The sequence below is a fragment of the Perna viridis genome, chromosome 2 (genome assembly GCF_037379345.1).
Source record: "Perna viridis isolate PV_CMFRI_1.1 ecotype Kerala chromosome 2, ASM3737934v1, whole genome shotgun sequence".
In the NCBI taxonomy this organism is placed as follows: Eukaryota; Metazoa; Mollusca; class Bivalvia; order Mytilida; family Mytilidae; genus Perna; species Perna viridis.
This window is the reverse complement of record NC_142446.1, coordinates 13,976,702-13,997,533: the sequence shown is the minus strand read 5'-3', so window position 1 is coordinate 13,997,533 and position 20,832 is coordinate 13,976,702. Positions and strand designations below refer to the sequence as shown.

Genomic DNA, 20,832 nt, shown 5'->3' with positions numbered 1-20,832 from the left:
TTTTGAAATGGATGTATATTTTTCTTAATTATTATAGGTGATAGGGATATGTTAAAAACAATATTTTAGAATACTAAAATATAGTAGGAATTTGATGTATATTAACTTTTTCTAAAGTAGGAAAAAACATTATGAATAATGACAGTAATTTTGTTTGCAAAATTTCAATTGACTAGTATTGACACTGTGGGAGTATTGACTTGGGTGGCGTAAAAACCAGTAAAACCAGGGATGATTACAATTTAAAACAATGATATGCTTGTTTTGTCTAATTTTGCATGAACATATATGTACATGTAATAACATTTTCCAACAAAAGGGGTTTCTGTACTTCCATATAATGTGGTTAAAATACATGTATATTTGCATGAATTTTAAGTAAAGTTATGTCTTTGTAACACATTGCATATAAGACACTGTTATAATTTTTTTCTTGATGTATTCGCTGGTTCTTCTTTTCAGTGGTCATCTTAGCACTTCATATATTTGCAAGACCTAATTTGGAAAAATAGTTGTATTTATTATTCCAGAAAATAACACTATGTCATGACAAATTTTAGAATTTTGCTAGATAAGCAGTAAATCAAAGACTGAAGTCTTCAAAGTCGCTAATCGTCAAATATTCATGCCACTGATTTTGGCTTGCTTTCAACATCCGAAATGGTACGAGTGCGATATGCACTAAAATCGGATGATTTCCGCTAGAATCTTTGTTTCCTTGATATGATTACTCTTTCGTAAACCCGATGATCCGAATGTTTTTCAATCAAAACAAATGGTTACTAGGAAGTGCGGGTAATGTTTTCATTCCACAAGTTTCTCTCAATATTTAGCGATCTTTTGATACATCGCATCTACCTCAAATAACTTGAGATAAAGGATACTATAGACACTGTAAAGTCAGCCTCATATCTTGACCTATTCATAGAGATCGATGGTGAAGGAAAACTATTGACCCAACTTCACGACAAAGGAATTGTTAATTTTCATTTCATCTGTGGTAATATATCCCTTCAGCACCTGCGTATGGAGTTTTCATATCACAACTCATGCGTTATGCCAGAGCTTGCCGTAACTACGCAGACTTTTTGTATCGCGCTAGGACTCTTACAGTTAGGCTTCTGGAACAGGGTTATGTTGCTACAAGATTGAAGTCATCACTACAGAAAATTCATGGTCGCCATCATGAACTCGTGGATGGTCACAGTGTATCTATCAGCACCATTAAAACTGATTTGTTCATCGTGTCATAGTTTTCCTTTTTTCTTTCGTCTACCCCGGACTTGACGTTTTATGAGCAACTAGGTGGGTGTTTCTGAAAAAAGCAGAGGACGTTTACCCTACCAATGCACCTGGTGCATGCTCCCAGTTTTCAGTGGAGTCCGAGCTGCTCATTTCCTTTTTGTTAAATTGTATGTATTATTTTAGTTACTGAATGTTCTTTGTTGTGTATGTCTGTTTTCCATGTCTGGTCTTTGTCCATGGATTCCTGGCTTTTGATTTCCGCTAGAACATTGGTTCCCTTGACTACTCTTTGGTCTCTTATGATATTGACCAGGGAATCAGCTTAGGAACCAGATTAAACGACTGGTAATGGCTATATAAACGTCTAAATATATTCAACATCACCAAATGGTGGTAAAATTTGCATTGAATATTTCGGATAACCGATATCCTTCTTCAGCATAAAACTTACAAAGTTCAAGATCGAAATATTGATTCTGATGCTGAATCACGCTGTGGGTGATTGTATCTTTATTAAAGGCACACATAAGCAAATGACAAGGAATCTGAATGAAACCGAGAACGGGTGTGTTTTTATCAAAAACTAGAAATGAATTAAATGTGGAAAACAATCCAAACAAGTCAAATTATAGTAGTACGGCGTATTGATGTATAGCATATAGTTCTGTACCAGCTTTAGAACTGGACCTAACAATGAATTATTTTTTCTTGTTAATTCCATCTGGAGAAGTTGTTTGTATTTTTTTTCATCCAAAAACTTTTACTTTTTGACCAGTTATTTTTATGATCTATGGTCATAACAACAATGTTGTTGAGATTCTCCTGGGTGTGTCCGGCAGATCTAAGATAGCGACTTAGAAGGAGGTCTGATTTACATTGATCATTCATGCGCCTGTTGAAAGGTTGTTCTGTTTCGCCAATGTACTGCATACCACATCGACACTGGAGAAGGTATATGGTGTCGTTCCGCACAGGGAACGACAAAAAATTTGCTTCGCAAAGTTGACAGTTCTAACATCGTTGGGAATTTTTCAGACCTTCTATGCTTACGTTATCTTCCCTGTATCAAATTGATCCGATGGAGCAGTGTAGCGAATAGAGTCGTCACATTCTGAGACGTTTGTATAATATTAATTTGTTTTGACATGCATCATTAATTTGATCCTCTATCCTACATAAGAACACCTAGATGAGCTGTCCCGTAATACCATATTTCGTGTACTAAGTTCAGCCCTAGATTAATCCTACGAGGAGGAATGACCCGGCCAACGAAAGCAATATTTTTTTATATAGCCTAACCCTAGATGTCACAGCGGTACGAGTTCGAGTCCTGCGGAGGGAACGATTTGCTCATTTACTTTTGTTACTTTGTATGTATTATTTTATTTATTATATGTTCTTTATTGTGTTTGTCTTTTTTCCATGTCTGATCTTTGATTTCCGCTAGAATCTGTGTTCCTTTGATTACTCCTAAACAAAGTCAAAAATAGCTCCGCCCCTCATCTATAAAGGCACATCGTAACTTAATTTCACGAAATAACCTGGTTTGCGACAGTTAACACGTATAGGTAAAGTCTTTTTCAGAACTGTATGTCAGATTACTTCCATATTTGGTAGGATTTGTTATAAAGTGAAAACGTGAATACTTTACCAATCCCAAATTTAAACAAACTCTTATAATTGCACCGCTCTTTGAAATATTTCATTTAAACCATGCTACTGTTTCAATAAAAACACATGTAGATTAATTAGATCAAACATATTTTTAGGTTTATTTAAACATAAATTATCCAACTTTATTTTAAGTCCTTTCTTTTCAAAAATTACTCACATATTGACAACAGCAAAACATAAATATAATTGTATACACTATTAACAGGTACAGATTTTAAAAATTTTGTTCGTCTCTGCCGAAGAGTAATATTTCCATTTTTTTTTCAGACACATCTACATTTTAGACTGTTGTTATAGCAACATCTAAACCACATCGAAGAACTCCAGATCAAGTCAAACGTACAGTCAAATGAAATGTTCATGTGTCACGCACTATAAATTTGGTTCTGCCATTCACTTGAATTACTTTGTACACTTGGTAAACGAGATATTGTTGTAACTTCCTGAAATAAGCAACATATTTTTAATCGAGAACAAATTCGATCTTTTTAATTGGTTTTTACACTAACGAATTGCCTAACAAATTGGGAATGAACTGTTTTTATTCAGCCCCACTTGCAAATGGGAGGGGCTGTTATATGATGGTGATGGTGGTATGTTAAGCTAACGTGGACAAAAATAGAAATTTTCTAGTATCAAAAATTCCATTTTAGTATTATAAATTATTTTCTAATATAAAAAAAATGTCAATATCCAATATAACAAAATCATTTTCAGATACAGCTATTTTTTTTCTCATATCAATAATTCATTTGAGTTAATGTTGAATAGATATTTTTTATGTTAGAAACTCATTTCATAATATTTAAATATTTAAACATTCATTTCAAAATATAAGAAATGTAATGTCTTTTATTAAAAACATAATCTGTAATATTAAAAAATCTGCATGAATTTTTAATATCATGATTTTTTTTAATATTACTAAATGAAGTAGTAATATTACAAAAACCAAAGTTGATTAAACTGAGTATTTTTTAGTATTACAAAATAAATTTCTTACATTACAAAATCATTTTCTAATATTCCTAATATTAATAATGCTTCTTTAATGTTCGAAACTCAATTATTTATATTACTATATGAATGGCACTTTAAATTATAATATTGTTTATTCAGGAATTTATAAAATTACAAATTGAATTTAATAATATCATGAAATGTTTTCTAATATTGCAAAATGAATTTGCATTATGAGAAAATGATTTCACAATATTACAAAATGGTATTTGTGATATTACAAAATATTAAATTTTGTCTTCTTTGGCTTTCTATAGATGGATGTCCGTCCTCACTTCCTTCCTTCCATTACACATAGGAGGACCAATCCCTTATCCTTTACTCATCCTACACCGCTGATTCTTTCAACATATAGACCGTTAGCTGCGAAATCGTAGCTCTTGATCTTTTTTTTCTTTTTGATTTTGCGATCTAACGTTAAAAAAATACAAAAAAAAGTTAGAGCTACGTTTCGCAGCTGATAGACCGTTTGTAGTAATTGTGGGATAGTCGATGAGCATGCGTGGAGCATACTCAATATACACTTCCGCGAGGAAAAATTTCTTGCTCTACCTCGCAGAAGTGTATGTTGAGCATGCTCATCAACTTACAACAAAAGAATCTATTCCCATTGTGCAGTTTTAATTTTTGTTTTAGATCAGAATCAATTTGGGGTATCGCATAGCAGAACATCGACTTTTGTCATTTACGAATATGGGTGTGCACATCGCTTTGGGGTAAAAGAACGCGACATAAATGGCCAGCTCGTGGTAAAACAATAATTAAATGAAGTTTCCGTGATTTATTTCTTAATTTTATCTTGGATAAAAAAAGCACCCTAACACCTTATCAATACACAAGGTCATGAACTTTAAACCACGCCGCTTTTAACTGAATTACTTTTATCCGTGAAATAATCATGTCAAGTGCCGTTTGTTGAATAACACTATAACAATAATTAAATAGCACTATAACAATGAAGTTGAAATGTTACAGACCACCAATTCAACCAATGAGCATTTGGAACGTACGCAAAAATAGTCCTACGCAAAAATTACCGCTGTTCCTCATAGATCCCCCTTCTCAATTTTTTTGGGTTGAAAGGTAGGGATCTATTTTTTTGAAATTTTTTAAATGAAATAAGTCATAGTGACACCAAACTCACGATTCAATGAAAACCAAATATGTAAAGACTAAACATGTAATAGACTTAGTCCACGGCCTAATCCATTTTGGGAATCTGCGCTTGAGATATTTTTTTGTTTACACGGTGGTGGTCAAAACAAAATCAAGGTGCTGAGGAACTGAGTCAAGGAAGACCTCAAGGTAATAAAAATATTCATATATCCAAATTGTAAGCTAAATAAACAGATCAAAATTTAGTCCTTTCAAAGAATGATCATTTGTTTTAACGCTGTGTTTATTTATACAGTTCGTTTATCAATATATATTTTTGATCTTCTTTTGTATCATTGCTTTTGGCATTCCTAGCTGTACACACGTACGTTGATGTCCTCAAATTTCCTTACACTTAAATCAGCATTTCTTACAAAATATGAATTCCACCGAAAATCACTGAGTATCAATATTCGATGACTTTTCAAAGTAAGAATGGATCCACACCTTGAAATTTCGGTTTGGAGATGCATGAAGTAGAAATGAATCCTGCAGACTGGAGGAAGTTGAATAAAGGTCTAATATCAAGGGAGAAATGAGCAAAAAAGTATTCCTTGCTTGTGCTCACTTTGATGTAGTATTTTTTTTAATAAATTAAAACTAAAATTTGTCCTTGTCATTGGAATTTTCCAGTTCAAACAAGGATAAAAACTCTTGTTGTAAAAATTACTATGCAGTTTAAAGATAATTAAACTAAAAACAACTTTGTAGCTCATATATTTGAGCAATTTAAGATTCCAATTAAGTTGGAAAGTCAATGGTATAGAGATGTTGTAAATACATGGAATATGATAATGTCCGTTTATCACAAATGCGTTGCGTTTTGAGTATAAATCCATCTTTTTTTCTCTACAAAACAAAAAAGCAGCTAGTGAACCCATACCCCATGAGAACCACTTTTTTATGATGAATCACTATTGCTGAATGTTTTATACCTGTCTGCCTTCAATAATGTTTGTGCATTTCTTTCACTTTTTTCTGCCTGATTGTTTCATAGATATGTAAAAGATTACAATGTAAGTAACTCTTATGCTTTGCAAATATATAAGTGCTAAGAAATCAGACTTCATGTTTTTATAGCTTTTTATTCAGAGATTTTGACATACACATTTACAGCTGCTTCATGCTACACATACATGTACCTGACTTGAGAATCATGAACTTTGTTTCATGCTTAAATAGTGTCCCAGCATAGAAATGGTCTGTTTTACATTTGCTTTCTTCTCACTTGATCTAGTGAAACTTCTAAGTGATAACCAATGAAAAGAAATCGAGGAAAAAATCATAACAGTGTCTGATATATGCAAAATGTTACAATGTAAATTCATGAAAATATACATGTATTTTAAGCATATGATATGGTGAAACCTCCTCTTGTTGGGAAATATTGTTACATGTACATATAATTTCGTTTAAATCGGGCAAAAATAATGGTTGGGTGGTTATAACAGTACCAGGTTTTTACTGGTTTTTAAACCACCTGGTCAATATTCCCACAGTGATCAATACTGGTCGATTGAAATTTTGCAAACAATATTTCTGTCATAATAATAGTTTTTGTTCTACATTAAAAATGTTAATACAGTATATATATCTACTACATTTCAGTGTTCTTAGGTTTTATTCTTTTGATTTCCCTACCAGCTGTATTAACTAGCATTTCTTTCTCTAAAATAATTCAAATTTATCTCAAATAACATAACAACTTTACAAAAATGTACAGTGTATTTCATGAGCACATCTTTGTTTCAATTACTATTTATACAAGTTAACACAAGTAAGAGTAGAACAGGTTACTATTAACATGTCCTTGTTAAAACAACATCCCCTCATAACCAGGAAGATAATAAAAGGTGGTTTGAAATGATGAGTTTAAAACAATAAATTAAAGTCATTTCATTTACCAGACAAAAACCTTCTAAATAAAGAAAATGGAAAGATTGCTAATGTTATTGCTTTAGGGCTTCTTCCACGTATGATTTAGCTACCTGCTGATTTATAATGATGTTTGGACCCCCATTTCAAGATCTCTGGATCAAGCCATGAATGTTGATTTATCTATGAGCAATAAATGTCACATTGTAAAGTAGAAAACAAATTAGATACATATATTACTATATTACAAATATCATAATTTCATGTATGCGATCTTTAATTGATACTGTATTGCATATGCCAGTGACCATAGTAAGGGTACATGCACATGTATTTTTATAGTTTTCAGTGTAAATTTCTTCTTCACAGACATACAAATGTAAATTGCAAACTTTGTTTAGAAATATGACTACACTAGCAATAGAAACATTATACCTATCATTAGTTTTGAACATTTTAAATAACAGTGTACGTACAAAGTATATGAATGAATAATGTATACCTTCAACACTTACCTAGTACATTGTACATGTAAGAATGTCCATGAAAATCATCTCTTAGAAAAGGTCTACTTTTGGTAGTCTTGATATCCAACACATTTTCAATGCACTTTCATGGACAAAGAATTTCTAACATAACTGTGTCTTTCTTGTGTCATGAAAATCCTGTTTCTTACTTAATGATATGCATTCTAAATAAATGTATCTGGTTTATCTTGACAATGTACTAAAAGAACCATATTGATAATCAGTTATGACTTACATGGATATAATAAACAGTCATGTACTTTGTATTACTTTTTTCTTTAATTTCCACATTGCATAGTACATGCCAAAATCTGTATCACATGCAGTATCAACAGCAGACTCCTTTAGCATGCAGATTTTTGTGATATAGGGTATGCCATATAGGTCTATGGGTGTGATTTATAGAATGCGATATACATGTAGGTCCATGGGTGTGATGCACAGTATGTAATATAGGTCTAGGCGTGTGATACACAGTATGTGATATAGGTCTGGGTGTGTGATATAAGGTGTGCAATATATGTCTACGGGTGTGATATATAGAGTACTTGAAATAGGTTTAGGGGTATTATATACGGTATGCGATATAGGTGTGCAATATAAGTCTAGGGGTTTGATATACAGATGGCAATAAAAGTCTATGGGTGTGATATAGAATGCAAAATGGGTCTAGGGGTAATATAGAAAGCAATATAGGTCTAGGGGTGATATACGATATGCAATATAGGTCTAGGGGTGTTATATACAGTATAAGATATGTCTAGGGGTGTGATATACGGTATGTGTATAGGACTATGGGTGTGATATAGGGTATTTGATAAAGATCTATGGTCAGTGTGGCAGTTTGGATTTTAGGAACATGTACAAGTGTATGAGTAATGTCACGGCTCGTGTGTCCACTCACGTCCCAAGGACATTACTTTATTTCACTGGATACCCCTCCTTTTTGATAGTTCAAGGTTATCTACTGAATTTGATGAATATGTCAATTAAATTACCTCCTGTCATCCTTACCGTTGAAGCAGAGACATTGTTTATGTCTCTGCTTTGAAATCATAATAATTTAACAATTCTGTTTATTTTCTATTTTAAATACTTCATTGTTTGCTACATGTATGTACATGTGTGTTCACCATTTTATTTTATTAATGTATATGTACATGTAGTAATTAACATATATGTACACAGTGCTTGCATTTTATGTACAGAAGTTAAATTCCTTGGATCAAATCTATCACACATGAAATTTTCCAATAAAAAGGAGGAGTGCCAACCCCGTGCACCCTCCCCTGGATTGGCAAAAAGTGTACATTGCAGTTCCGAAAATGCGTCATTAGAATTTCCCGACATCTTCATTAAAAGGGTCAGATCGAGAGAAATAAATTGGCAAATCTCGATTGAGCTTGTTCGGGTCAATTTGACAAAATAGTCTAGCTCTCTTCGTCAAAATTTAAATAGTTAATATCATATAATCATTGAAATCTACACATATCAAATAGCTTTAATATCGTTATACCCCCATGTCGTACGTAGACGTAGCGTACGTTGTTGGTGTCATTTTTGGTAACGTCGAAATCGGCAAAATTTGACGTCTTTTTTGTATTGCGACGTACATCGTTCTATAATCGTTACATATAAAAAGAAGTGTGCTTTATTATTTTTTTAAATCACACACACGACATGTTTTATTATTTAATTATCCGATTCGATATTTATTTTTCTTACGTTTTGGTCAATTGAAATGATCAGATTACATCCTGATATGGTAAATAGTTTGGCATCAACCATTTAAAAATGATTTGAAGGACATTTTATCCTATGAGAAAAATGTTAGGGATTATGAAAACAAATTTCGTGATGCGAAAAAAAAGTAAAACACCATCACTAAAACAGAAAGCCAACAACCTACAAGCAAAAAGTCAGTAGCACACCCCCCCCCCCGGAAATCATATTGTGAAAGCGTATAAAGTGAATCTTTCCGATTTGATTATATATCTCTAATGTAGATGTATGTTGATATTTCCGAATAAATGTTCTCGTTTCGAAATTTTATAAGGTCTGTTGCTAAACAAAAAAACATTGCTAAACATTTCGAGAAAAACAAAACCTTGGCAAATCTCCCTCTTTGAGAAAATGTGAGAGCGAAATCTCCCGCTTTTATTATACGACGAAAAAAAAAGTGTGGTCGTCGTCGTCGTTGTCTGGGGACAATTCGTTTCCGTGTGAAATGTTGATATGATTTTACAAAACATTTAAGAAGTTTCCTATTTAATTAAGACTGTGTTGCCCCTGTCGCTTTTGAAAAAGGGGTCAAAAAGGGTAAAAATACGTATTTTATTAAAACCCATGAAGATTGGTTGTTTTCTTCTATTTTAAATATTCTACTTTTAATGTGTTCTTTATTTAATTCGGCTAAACAAATGTATAGAAGATTTTAAGTGTTTTGGACCGTTTTTAAGTTATAGGTGGTCAAAGTTGAGCAACGTCTAAAAACATTTTCATAACTCTTTTTTTTTTGTCCGATTTCGAAATTTTTCATTTCATTGTATTCTTCATTGGATTCCTCATTAGTAATCCTGTCTGCATTATTCAATCAGATTTCGAATATCTTTTACCGTTTTCTAGTTATAAGGGGTCAAAAAGGCCACGCCAGAATAAATCATTGTTTTGTTTTGTTTTTGGTCCGATTTGAAAAAAAAATTTTAAAAAATATTTTTGCAATATTTGTACAGCTTATTATTTCTTATAGCTAAAATAATTGTCAAGAGGTAATTAGACGATCATGAAATACGTTGATTTTACAATATTTCACTAGCGACTGTGCAAGCGCGTGTCTACACATTTCAAAATACTTTGATGCAGGCACGCTGATCCCGATTTCACCAGGACATCATTGCATATGAACAGACAGGAGTGCGCGCAAGGGGGCTTTCTTCTTCCTGTTTTCTTTTCAACATTTCTTGCATTATTTTATCAGATTGGCTAAAATCGTATTTTTTATTCATTACGTCCACAGTCGTAATGATTTAATCTAGTATCGTAACTTTTCAATACTTTATATTGTTTTCAAAATTGATGTTAAAAGAGGAGGATGAATACATTTTTAAGTATATGAAGAAATCGACTCAATACCATTTGCCTTTTTGAACAATTCGTTCGAATTTCGCATGGTGTACGCGTGAATAAATAAAATATAAAAATTTTACAAATCTCCACATCAAAGGGGAGATATTTGTAATATTGAAATACGCTTTGATCTTATCATTACGTCATGAAAAATATGGCATCGTCTGCAGCACAAACTGCTCGTGGAGTATAATCGGCGGCGGAGCGATATCTAAATGTAAACTTTGCAAGGAGAATAACTCGCGGAGTGCGTGTTATTTTGATAGTTATATGTTGAAATGGCTACCCAGGTTGCGTAATTTGGTTGCCGACGATCTTTAAGTCAAGCTCAGTCTATAAATAGACTTCCTTGACGAAAAGTGCCGAATCCCAAAAGGGCTTATCCACGACCATGAACATACTTTTGGCATGTGTTTTTACAATCGACTCTAAATAAAAACAACTGGCATTTTTAACCTTTTTTTATCAATTTAGATCGAAGATCAGAATTGATATAGCAGTCACCAGAGCCTTTAGATTTGTAAAACCTGATAGCATCTGCCATTATCTTACACTACCGCAGGAAAACAGTCCCATTGACATTCCCCATTAAGGTTCAAATGCAGACAGTAATGTCCACTTAGTAGGTTTTCCTAATATATCAAATTTAATTCTATGTTATTCACGCCAATAAACAACCCTAACTAATAACTAAATAATAATTACTGCGAACTAAATATGCTGATTAATTTGGTTGGTATTAACAAAGATCCAATTAAAAATAGTTGACCTCTAACTTCTTATCGATACTATACCTGTTTATTTCTAGGCATTTACCCGATTAAACTAGTCGTTTAGTGTCGACATATTCAAGTTGTCTATTTATATTTAGACGCATAATAAACCATTTGAGCACGGTATAGCTAGAAAACCTTGCGAGATTATAGTCATCAATCATAATATTGAAATATAAAGAGGAATGCTGAGGACCAATTGGAAGAGCTGTCTTCAGGTATTTTATGCAGGCCCTGGCTGATAAAAGGGGCTGTGGTTCCGCGATCAAGAAACTTGTATGAAGGAAGAGGTTTCAGGCTATTATTTGGCCATTTTATTTTTTGTAAAAAGTAGCTTAACCCCTGAAACCATCCTGACGTATCACCCACGGTATCGTGTATTTTCATTACGGTTACCGTCTCATGACATCGGAAGCCTGCAGATGACAAAAAAATTAAACTTCGCATAGACGATGGCATAGAATTTTGATAATGCATTTCTCGGGATTGTGTCATTTTTTTGGGGGTCTGGTATTATTGCTATTTTGCAATAATTATTCTATTTGGCTATACTGGCCATTTGTATGTAATTATGATAGAGCTTTGGATGGTCAAGGGCTTAAAATTCCATGTTATAATGTTTCCTGCGCCAGACACGATTGGTGAAATAATATTATAGGACAATGTACGTGTCTCTGGAGCTAGGTGCCTAGAAACTAAGCGCTTTTACATGACACAAAGATGTCTATGGAATAACTTGTAGCACTTTCAACTGAGAAATGTAGCTAGTTGAGAGAATAAGTGTCTCAGGATCTGATTTATTTCAATGATTGCGGATTAAGTTTGAATGATTTAACAGACTTTTTCGACCTGGAGGTCGATGAATTAAATTTCGACCTGAAAATTAAAAACAAAAAGAGGGAATACCCAGCTAGTAGTTTATAGCTCAATTATGCACTATATCCGAGAGTTTTGTATCATTCATCTATCCATGTAAACCGATATCGAACCTGAATATTACCCAACCTGGTGCACTGCTACGATGCATAACGCATTTTTGTGTGTGTGTTTCGTAATCAGAGAGGTAAATTAAAAAAAAATAAAACAAATAGTTCAATATTAAACATTTGTAAGAATATTAAGCTTGTGTTGAGATACGTTTGAATTCGATCCCCATACTTTCCTTCCATCCCATTTTTTTGCAATTTGATTATTTTAGGCATAAAAATTCAAACGATCGATATAAATTGATTCAGTACATGAGTACTTTGATTTCCATCTAGGATAGAAAAAAATCTTTGGCTTTACTTACTTCTTTTTTTTTTGAAAGACAATCGGAAGGCTTTAATTTTTTTTCGAAATCTCGAATTAAAACTTTTGGGTAGGAGGTCTGAGAAAAGGTCGATAGGGTGACCGGAAACATAACATTTCTTAGGCCTAAACGGATGGTCTATTTTATTACTCCAGAAATTCTAGAGGTTGTCTGGCAAGCTAGTTTTTGACTTAGTTGGGGTATGGAGGAACGGAATTCCAACCTCTACAATCTTCAAATTGCATTTTATTGAGAACACAAGTTGAATATGGTCCATGCTATTTCGACACATTTTGCTGGAGGGAAAACTTGGGTCCACGGTTAAATAGGACCTTCTCTTTACATATCTTTTAGGAGTTTATGTTCCCTACACGTACGTGTATATCATGTATACGAACTTTCCGACGTTTTGTTGCAAATCACATGGCATTGGTGTTAATCTGTTAAGTTGGGTAGTCCAATTAGTTGCCCATCAATGCAACATGAAGTTTCGGGCACTCTACATTATACATGTACATATAGAGGTTATGTACACGTAAAAGTGCAGTGTACATGTAAGTACATTCCCGAGGAGCTCCAACGATTTTTAGTTTTGCTATATATGTATATATCAGACTGCATGTTCTAACAGCTCTTTCTATGACTTTTGATTTAACCATTTTTTTTTTGTTTATGACTTCGCGTCAATAAAGTATAGTTTGTACATGTACTTAAACATATAATTTTAGTCAACTTCATACTTAAACATTGTACATGTAAATATTACTCTTTTAAAGATGTTTACCATATAAAACTTTTTATATTACTTGAAGTTTACTTACTGTTTCGTGAACAAATAAATGTGATAAAATTGTATAATTAACATTTCACAATAAGTAAAGGGGCAAATTCACTCTTTGTTGAACACCTACAATTAATCCATCCGTGTTTACAAATCATGTAGCCGAAAGTGAATATTCGAGGATAAGTGGTAAATTAAAATATGTCCTTTTGTACTCTAGTAATTCGCGGTTTATTCTGCGTAAATCGAACCAAAGTTATTTAAGATCATAAAATATTCAGATTTTAGTTACATTCCTTAAATAAGTTTGGTTATCATTCTCCCGCCGTAACGTCACAAATGTAATAATTGTACATGTATGTTGAAAATAGCAATGCAATAAATAGGATAATCAACTGGTTGTTGTGAATAACCAAAACATAATCACTGGTGTCAAGAACGCTAGAAGATTTAACTCTTCCGCACACTCGTTAAATCTATAGTAGGATAGCAGGCTATCAATTTTTGAAAATTTAATGCACCCGAATATAATACGGCGAAATTATGGATGGATGGAAAGCTAATTTCAAGCTCTATCGAAATATCGATTTTGTACACACAGAAACAACACTTAGTTATTGGCCAAAGTCAATTTAAGCTCAAAACGAAACAGTACATTATTGTATCCTAATTGATTTTGTCTTCTTCTTCCACTCCATATTGCCGATATTCATCTTAAACATGCAAGTGCAAGCCGAAAGAAAGAAACAAAAAAAACCTTTTAATTATTGTATAATGATACCAGGTTTTTGAAAGGTCCTAAAATGCCAAAAAAAAAATGCACCGCCAAGACACTTTTTTCTGGCTAGTTTGATTATTTGTGTCAGCAACAAGTTGTTTTTTTTTGTTTTTTGTTTTTTGTTTTTGTTTTTTTTGTTTTGTTTTTGTTTTTGTTTTGTTTTTGTTTGTTTTTGTTGTTTTGTTTTTTTTTTGTTTTTTTTTTTTGGGTGGAGGGGGGGGTTGAATAGCTATTTATTTAAGACATTGACTTGGAACACAAGGCTATTAATAATAGTAAACCAGGTGTCGAAAGAAAAGATTCTAAAGAGAATTAATCTGTCAGTAAAGGTATTGAACATTCTAACAGGAAAACCCATATCCTTCACAAAGACCTGTTTTGAGTAAACAGTTTGTGATTGGAAAGTGGGATAGCTTTCAATTTGAAGCCTGTCAGTTAATTAGTTAAGTAAAGAATCTTGGTGGGAAAGAGGGGATATTTCAATTTTGCTGCACGGACCTCTTGGTGGGATAGCATTGACGTTAGTGTTTTGTTCTATCCCTTCGTATACCAACCTGACATATTTCATATTGGAATAGTTTTCAGGTTGTTTTAAGTTTTCCATTTCAAATGAACTAAAACAAATTAGGGGACTTAGGAGAGGCTTGGGTGTTTGTAAAGACATCCAAACATAAGTAATATAGATATGAATACATGTTGCTTGGGTGTGAGTTAACACGATCAACATTATTATTTAAATGTTGTCAATCTAACTCCTAATTAGTCTGGCTCTCTGTGTTCAGTTTATGTTCCCTTTGAGTTTAATGGTAAAACAAAATGCCGTTTGCAACATGTAGCATCAAGTGAAACAACAATATTACGATTTCAGCCTGACATAGGTCTGTCTTGAGATTTTATAATGACATAAGATTCAGAATTATAGTATATTATACAGTTATAATTGCAAGTAAAAAAATGTACAAAAAAAATATTATAACAAAAGGGGACCCCATATAAACGGATACACATAGAATTACAAGAAAAACATCAAATTTCTTCTTAGACCATCATTAGTACCATAATAAATCGACCTTTGGAGTCAGTCATTCCGAATTGCTTGGAGCCCCTCATAAGTCTTGACACATTATTTATGAATTCCTCGTTTTGTGGATATAAAGAAAATGTTGTGGGTCAGAGCCGAAATGTTGCATTGGAACTATACAATTAATGTAATCACAATCCTTTAGTGTGCCTTCATTCCCATTTGTTAAGCATATGTACTCCTTTTGAAATGTTTTGGCACACTTATTATTTCTTCTTTCACTAAACCACTGATCCAATCCTCTCTTTTTATATGCCTACATGTTTTATTGACTAAGATTTGTTGCAACCCCCACTAAAATCATCTTTCGTCTACTAGTCTTAGTACTAGATGTCGAATGTTCATTGACTACCGCCTCGTGCAGGTCTGGGTGTGAAAAGAATAGGCCTGCAGCAGCGCTAAGCTTATCGTAAAAGGCGACTAAATATTGCTCAGAACCCTAGCCGGGGGCTAGGGCGCTCTGCCCACAGAGCAACTGGGTTGTGTTCCCAGATGGTGGAATGGGGTACTCCTGGCGTGTTACATGCTGGGGTTGTCAGGCTATAATACGGACAACCTGACCGCAAACCACAGTGGTGCACCGTGTTGGGAAAGATGCCACGTTCCTCGCACGTTAATGAACTCTGCTGTGGTATTCAATAGGAGCAGGAACCTTTACGCTCCGCCACAAGAGGCTAAATTGCCCGACCCTACCCATTCCTCCCTTTTTCTAGTGGCAATCAAAATATTTCACCCTATTATTCTTGTGTCCCATCCCATTTTTCTTCTCATCATCATTTTCATGTTCATTTTATCATCCATTTCATGTTCATCGCCTGAATATAGCTACTGAATATAGATATTGCTGCTCGGGCGTTAAACCCCAATAATCAATCAATCAATCATTGACTATCAAAATCCAGAAGAATCCGGAATTAAAACGTATCGTGCTCAGATTTGGTCCAGTTCATATAAATCTCATTTGATAAAAATAAGCGGATCTAAATAAGAACACAAAAAAAATTATTTCGAAGTTTTCTTGCAAACTAAACAAAACAAACACAGCAGAATAAATAGTACATAAAATGCAACAACACAAGAGCGTAATTTGACTAAGCGTACTAGTTATTGAATGGCCATAATATATATACAGAGCACGTGAAATTCCGCATTTCACTCGAATTCAGTTAAAGTGCGCCAAAGCCAATTTTCGTAGTCACAAGCTATTTTCAAAGACAAAAAGGTATTTCTGGATATAGTTTTGGGTTCAAGTTACTATCAGGGTTGCCAGATTGTAAAAAACATAATTTACGGGGCATTGATTCGGTTCACTGAACAAAAACGCTAAATATCTAAGACTCAAACGACAAAAACCCTATGTCACAAGTTAGGGTTCCCCTAAAAAAATACCAAAAAAATATGAAATACTCCAAATGAAGAACGTCCAATATGTAAGTTTTCTAGGGAGAAAAATGGCTAGAAAACATAATTTTAACAGTTTTTTTTTACATCGAAATTTTTTTTTAAAACAAAATACGGATGTCCCATGAAACACAGTGAATTACGTTACAATTTTCCTGAAGGTGTAATGCAAATGTAACTGACACATACGGTAAGTCCATATGAGGAAAAGATACCAAAAAATTATTAACAAGATGAAAATGAATGATTCACACGTAAAGGATAATGTTTTTATTGAAAAAAAGACATGATTTTTATCTTTTTCCGAATGTGCATTTAATTGTGAATTACGTTACGGTGTTTCTTGCATCTGTTAATGGTGTAAGGAAACTTTCCATATCCTTAATTATACACACACCAATGACAGTCATAAATGACTCTTAAACAGTTTGTTCATGTACTACATATTTTTTCACTTTCTTGGTAAAGTACAAGTCCATGAATTACGTTACGGTAATTTCTTTTAAACGGATAATTACGGTGTAACGTAATTCACAACATTGTAACGTAATTCACCGGACGTGGTTGTTCACGACAAATTGTCATGAGAAACATTATATTAATGCTAAACAAAGATAGGAGTAACTTTCGAAAAACAAAGCCATTCAAAAAACGATTTAATCACAAAAAGATATGTGTGCTACTTCGTGAACTGTTATAGATAAATTATTTTTTTTGTTTTTGTTTATTCAGATCACTTGAAAACAAGGAATATATATTGAACTCAAGCATCACTTCAATATTATATCTGATAATGTACCAACGATCAATTTCAATTTCTCAGCTATATAGGTGAAGTATTATCTTTCAACAATCCTAGTTTCGGGTATTTGATACATCCAATCTTCCCCAAAGAACTTGAGATAAAGAATACCACAGACACTGTGAAGTCAACCTCATATCTTGACATACACGTAGAGATCGATGGTAAATGAAAACTATTGACCAAACTTTACGACAAACGTGATGACTTTTCAGTCAGAATTGTCAACTTTCCTTTCATCTGTTGCAACATCCCTTCAACACCTTCCTCTGCAAAAACTGCGTCAATATGTTCTGCATGACAATATTTAATTCAGAATTACAGTTTCGTGTAATCTGTTATGCTTACGTTGAAAAGCGCTTATATCATTAACATATTTTTTATGTTTTCATAATCAAAATTAACTTTTTAACAGCCTATATTTGTAGAGGAAAACAGGGCACCCTCACAAAACGCAAAACTATACAAAATGTGACCACAACATGTGGTACGACAATCTTAATTTTAAAGTAGAATGATTTTCCTTAAAAATGATACCAAGTATAGCCGTATTACATTTCGGTGCATTAAACTTCGTTATTTGAAGTCTTCTTAAACTTCTGCTATTCTACTACTAGGCGTTTTCGGCACTCGTGAATATATTTTGATTATCCACTCCTTCCAATTAATTTTCCTATTGGTAGCAGTCTTGTATTTCTTATTCCTGAGCGGGTGTACGTCAAAGAGTAATCAAGGGAACTAAGATTCTAGCGGAAATCAAAAGAATGTAATCCAGGATCAAAGACCAGACATGGAAAACAGACAAACACAACAAAGAACAAAAAGTAACTAAAATAAAACATACAAAGTAACAAAAGTAAATGAGCAACTCGGACTTCACTAAAAACTGGGAGCATGGACCAGGTGCACCGGTTGGGTAAGCGTCTTCTGCTTCTCTAGAAACATCCGGCGAGTTGCTCATAATAAGTCAAGTCCGGGGTAGACGAAAGAGGAAAGGGAAACTATGATATGTCAAACAAATGAGTTTTCGTGGTGCAGATGGATATACCGTAACGATTCACGGGTTCATTATGACGACCATAACACTCCTGTAGTGATGATTTCTATCTGTTCAATTCTGTTCCAGAAACCTCATTGTAAGAAGTCTAGCGTGATACAAAAAGTCTGCATAGTTTCGGTAAGCTCTGGCATAACGTATGAGTTGTGGTATGAAAACTCCATACGCAGGTACTGAAGGCATGTTGTCACAGATGAAAGGAAAGTTTACAATTCTGAATGAAAAGTCATCACATTTGTCGTAAAGTTTGGTCAATAGTTTTCCTTTAATCAAAACATGGACGCTAAAAAATATAGTGCGCTTTCTTTTTGTGTTTTTCCTGTTTTTGTTCCTTGGCAAATGATTATCATTTTTCATCAAAAGTACAAGGTAAATATCAAGCAATGACACAAAAAAACTTGTTTTTGAGGAAAAACAGTATTTTCGTGAAAAATAATGCTTAAAAAAAAGTGGGTCTTTTTTTATTTTTTCAAAATAAAAGTGAAAGTAGAAGTCTTTTTTTAAGTTCGACCTGTTCTGGTGTACCAAAGTTCGTGCCTTTTTTCTAACATGGACCTAAAATTATTTTTGACATTTCCTTAATGGAAAAACATTGTCAAAAGTTAGATTGAAACTCTTAATCTATTTATTTTTAAATCCTGAAAATTTAAGGTTTGCTATAGAAGCTTATTGAGCAAGGAATGCAAGACTGAGACCTATTAGTATCTACACAGCTTGTTTGTTTTCTTTGTTATATTCGATACCACTATTTATAATTGCCTGCAAATACCATTTTCTCGGAATTGACGCTTATATCTGGTCAACAATTATAAATACAAAGCGAAGGCAGAAACAGTCATATGTCCGTTTCGTGTCTTTTTTATTGACATGGATGATCTAAAATAGAATAACTATTAAAAGATAGATCACGATTTTACCTTTTCAGATTCTGACGTATTATCGGTCATCTTTCTTCTAAATACACACCTGAAATTATAATTAAACATGACGTTTCATCTTGAGAAATTATTATTTTTTGTACGAAAGACTGTTGAGCTTATTTTCTTATGTGAAAATATGAAATTCGCGAAGAAAGACGATAAATCAAAAAGATTAACGTCGCTATATTTGTTTGGAGGAATAATCAGTTTGTTAGAGCCGTACTCAAAAGCAACGCTAGAACATTTTTCTCACAATGCCGGTGTTCATCCTTGATTTATTTACCTTGAAAACATATGCTATCACGCTTTTTCATTTGAAACTGATCCAAGCCTCTTTCAGCATTAAAATCAAGCGGTTATTGACTAAGATAGAGGATGAAAATTTTTTTTAAAAAGCTCAGAGAACGTGTCTAGTACATTTAAGTTGGTTCCAATAAATGATCTTGATCCGTAATCCGTAAATTACTAATGAATACTTACATAGCAATCACGACTATCATGAAGAATGCAGTGAACGAAACTACGATAGAACCAAGACAGGATGAACCGCATGGGTCCCTGAAATTGTCGTTCCTCGAAATTCCTTTTACAGTTGAGATTTCTGTATTGTCAGTCACTTCAGGTGTAAAATTTCCTAACGCGAACTGTGTTACTTCATTCATCACGCTATTAATGGACTGATCTGTCCGTCAAGATAATTTTATTCTTTTCTGGAATTAATAGATTTCATATTCCTTTGGTATATAGAGAACTTATTTCAGGCTGTTATACTGTTTATGAATCTAAACGATCGATTGAAAAATCGTGACTGTTAATCGCTTGTAATAGCTAACCGCTTCCTACGAACAGAAAACGTATTACTGTATTCTTTTCCATCACTAAGAAATTAATTAACAAAATTAATGTGTAGAGATATGTTCTTTTCAATTAGATATAAAGAATTAGAAAAGTACTAATAAAGCGATTGCTAATGGTTGATTCGACGGTTACTTTTACTTTTATGCTACCCGGTAGCATGATTTTAAGTCACACACACATGCGCGCGCGTATTTACAGTTTGTCAAGACGGATTTCATATCATAACTGAGGTGGATATACTATCAGTTTTAGGAGTAATAATTTTTTTTATCAAAGTCAAACAGTGGTTTCAGAGATTGTCTGTTGCATGATGTTAATTTTGCGAGAAAAAAGGAAATGACACCTAGCGTTTCCAGCTTTTTTCGTTTCTAAACGGAAAAGGGATTTGTTTTGAAATACTTCCACTTAGCTTTCGTTTGATAACATTTAATCAGCAAGCAAAGACCCAGAAAGAATTTTGTAATTTGA

At 33.3% G+C, this 20,832-nt stretch overlaps 1 protein-coding gene across 1 annotated transcript; it reads right to left on the bottom strand.

Annotated features, from left to right (window-relative positions):
• Positions 1–2,989: 2,989 nt before the first annotated feature.
• Positions 2,990–20,570, bottom strand: LOC148623735 (uncharacterized). The gene is made up of 3 exons (XM_088565798.1): positions 19,987–20,570; positions 19,504–19,552; positions 2,990–3,362 (listed from the first exon to the last, which is right to left on the bottom strand). The coding sequence occupies exons 1-3, from the start codon at positions 20,166–20,168 to the stop codon at positions 3,285–3,287; spliced, it is 309 nt and encodes a 102-aa protein (XP_088421924.1). The 5' UTR covers positions 20,169–20,570; the 3' UTR covers positions 2,990–3,284.
• Between the last annotated feature and the right edge of the window lie 262 nt (positions 20,571–20,832).

What these genes read in the sequence shown, in the direction of transcription:
- LOC148623735 (XM_088565798.1), bottom strand. Translation starts at nt 20,168, where the DNA reads ATGAATGAAGTAACACAGTTCGCGTTAGGAAATTTTACACCTGAAGTG. An exon ending in ATGATAGTCGTGATTGCTAT is followed by an intron (nt 19,553 to 19,986) that starts GTAAGTATTCAT and finishes TTATAATTTCAG; the next exon opens with GTGTGTATTTAGAAGAAAGA. An exon ending in ATACGTCAGAATCTGAAAAG is followed by an intron (nt 3,363 to 19,503) that starts GTAAAATCGTGA and finishes TGCTTATTTCAG; the next exon opens with GAAGTTACAACAATATCTCG.